The following is a 2,812-nucleotide window of genomic DNA, read 5'->3' as shown; positions in this document are numbered from 1 at the left end:
CCACCCGAGCCGCAGGATTGCGGCCGTCTCAGAATACCCCTCCGTCCGGAAGACGGGAATTTGCCCCAACGGCTCCTTACCTACGGTTCTTCAAATTAAATGCGATCGCGGACGGGCCACGTTTGCCAACGAGATAGATAAACGCTGGACTAGGTCGGGCCTAGTCTTAATTCACAGAAATCTTCTTCTGATGGGAGGGTGACAGGGTTTTTGTCGGCGTTCGCTGGCGGATTGTCCTATGTCGGGCCTGTTTCCCTGCCCGTTTTGGTGCTGATGTTCGTGTGCGCTGGGCGTGGCGGCTCGCTGGGGAAGGAGGGGAGTCGGAGAGGATGGGGGGGTATTTTTACCTGCGGTCTGCCTCGGGTACCTAACCTTGCGCGTAGCTGCTGTTTCGCTCCGCTTGAATCATGAGCGCCCTCAAGATGATCCGCTCCATGATCTTCCCCGGCAAAGAGCTCAGGTCTGTGCGAAGCGAGGCTTTCTGGTTCCGTGGGGCGCGGAGGTAACCGGTCGTTCCTCCTTTCTTCTCCTCCCAGACTGCCAGCGATGACCGGGAATGTGAGAACCAGCTTGTTCTGCTCCTGGGCTTTAACACCTTCGACTTCATTAAGGTCCTGCGGCAGCACCGGATGATGAGTGAGTGGCGTTGCCTTTAACCGTCCCGCCTTGTTGTTTCCCTGCTGTTCTGACCGCCATTCTAGCACGACCCGAGGCTTTTTAACTGCCGGCGGCGTTGCTTTGTGAAGCTTGGGCCCTTGTTATTTGCTCCCTTCTTTCGGTTCGACCCTTAACCCCGCCTGCCGCCCCTGAATTTTCTCTCGTCAGTCCTGTACTGCACTTTGCTGGCCAGCGCACAAAGCGAAGCTGAAAAGGAACGGATAATGGGGAAGATGGAAGCGGATCCCGAGCTCTCGAAGTTCTTGTATCAGCTGCACGAGACAGAGAAGGAGGATCTCATCCGGGTAAGGCTAGAGGGAACCTCGGGCGGGACGAGAGGAGGAATCGTGGGCTCCTCGCCGCCGTCTGGGCTGTGTGTGTTCTTCGCTGTTCGTGGGAGAGGAGCCTGCTGACTCAGCTGGGATCTTGAAACCGTAGGAAACGTTGCTTAGGTGACGGCTGAGACTCAGCCGAGAGGGCGGTGTATTTACCGCTTCTCATTTCTGAGTCGCTCGGATGGCTGCTTTTCCGGGAAAATGGCAATATCTGCAAGCTTCACGTTTTTACGCTGGTGTCAACTGCCTTGGAACAGCGCCGTTTCACCTCGGGGCCTCCTTGATGCGAGGCTCACCGCAGTAAAACACCCTGGTCACCTCCGATCACCTCCCAATTAACCCGGGGCTGGAACGGGCCGCTCGACAGGTTTATTGGCACGCAGGGTTAGCTCTGCTCGGCCTTTGGATGATAGCAGTTCCGTGCCTGATTTGGGGGTTGTTTTTTTGGGGGGGGATTAATACCATGTTGAAGCTTTGTCGTTAGAAAAAAAAAAAAAACAAACCCCAAACCCCGGTTTTATGTTGTTGTGAGGGGCCAGTTTGGCGTCTCCGTGTTCAAGGAGCGCTGCTGGCGTGCGGCAGGCTGGGCTTTTGCTGGGGCACCGCAGGTGTTGCGTGCCTTCGCTCCCTGCTTCCTTTCCTCTGCTCTCCTGGAAGGCAAGTTTATGTCCCGGCCTTGGGGGCGCTGGTTTCTACTGCACGAAAATCATCGGTTACGTGAAGGCCGGCGCGCTTGAAATGGCGGCGCGTGGCGCTCTGGTCGCGGGGGCTCACAGGCCGCCAAGCCGTGCGTGAGAGGAGAGCCTGGCAGCCCGCGGAGGAGGCTCGGCAGCTCTTCCCCCGGGGCTGAATCCTCATCTCTTCGCGCAGGAGGAACGCTCTCGCCGGGAGCGCGTTCGTCAGTCCCGGATGGATACCGACTTGGAGACCATGGATCTGGACCAAGGAGGAGAGGTAAAACTCTTTTGAAGCCGTCTGTTCCTAGCTTTTCTGAGAGGCGTCCTCTGTAAGTGCAGGAAGAGCGCTTGGAGGTGGCACGGGCAGGAAGATAGCAAGAATAAGCCCCTGATGTGCTAAAGAGGCGCTTGCCAGTCGGATGCGGTTGCTTTTCCTTTGGTCCCAGGGCGAAAATGGCAGGAGAGGGTTGTTCTCTAATCCTCACCCCCTTTTCCCGTTGCTCTCTCCAGGCGCTGGCTCCCCGGCAGGTGCTGGACTTGGAGGATCTGGTGTTTGCCCAAGGTAGTCACTTCATGGCCAACAAGCGATGCCAGCTCCCCGACGGCTCCTTCCGCAGGCAGCGCAAGGGCTACGAGGAGGTGCACGTGCCCGCCCTGAAGCCAAAGCCTTTTGGCTCCGAAGAGGTGGGTGACCTGCTTTGTTCCCCCTTATTTAGCACTACGTGTGTTGAGTGATGACTGATGTCGTCCGTCTGGACCTCTGTAAGGCCTTTGTCACGGTCCCCCCCAACATCCTTCTCTCTAAACTGGAGAGGCGTGGATTTGATGGGTGGACTGTCTGGTGGGCGAGGAATTGGTTGGATGGTCACATCCAGAGGGTAGTGGTCAACGGCTCAATGTCCAGATGGGGATCGGTGACGAGTGGTGTCCCGCAGGGGTCCGTATTGGGACCGGTACTGTTTAATATCTTCATCAATGACATAGACAGTGGGATCGAGTGCACCCTCGGCAAGTTTGCAGATGACCCCAAGCTGAGTGGTGCAGTCGACACGCCCGAGGGACGGGATGCCATCCAGGGGGACCTGGACGAGCTCGAGAAGTGGGCCTGTGTGAACCTCATGAGGTTTAACAAGGCCAAGTGCA

The 2,812-nt window shown here is 57.3% G+C and overlaps 1 protein-coding gene across 1 annotated transcript in view; it reads left to right on the top strand.

Moving 5' to 3' along the window:
- The window catches only part of SNRNP200 (small nuclear ribonucleoprotein 200kDa (U5)), a gene marked incomplete at both ends in the record, with an annotated part of 17,575 nt that overhangs the window by 2,026 nt on the left and 12,737 nt on the right, over nt 1–2,812 (top strand). The window contains 4 exons of the mRNA XM_009331210.1: nt 537–636; nt 826–962; nt 1,863–1,946; nt 2,180–2,353. Of these exons, the coding sequence (XP_009329485.1) occupies nt 537–636; nt 826–962; nt 1,863–1,946; nt 2,180–2,353 (495 nt within the window). The remainder of the gene's footprint in view (nt 1–536; nt 637–825; nt 963–1,862; nt 1,947–2,179; nt 2,354–2,812) is intronic.

The sequence above is a fragment of the Pygoscelis adeliae genome, unplaced genomic scaffold (assembly GCF_000699105.1).
Source record: "Pygoscelis adeliae isolate BGI_AS28 unplaced genomic scaffold, ASM69910v1 Scaffold1159, whole genome shotgun sequence".
Lineage (NCBI taxonomy): Eukaryota > Metazoa > Chordata > Aves > Sphenisciformes > Spheniscidae > Pygoscelis > Pygoscelis adeliae.
Note: the sequence above shows the minus strand (reverse complement) of the source record. Positions and strands in the feature narration are given on the sequence as shown.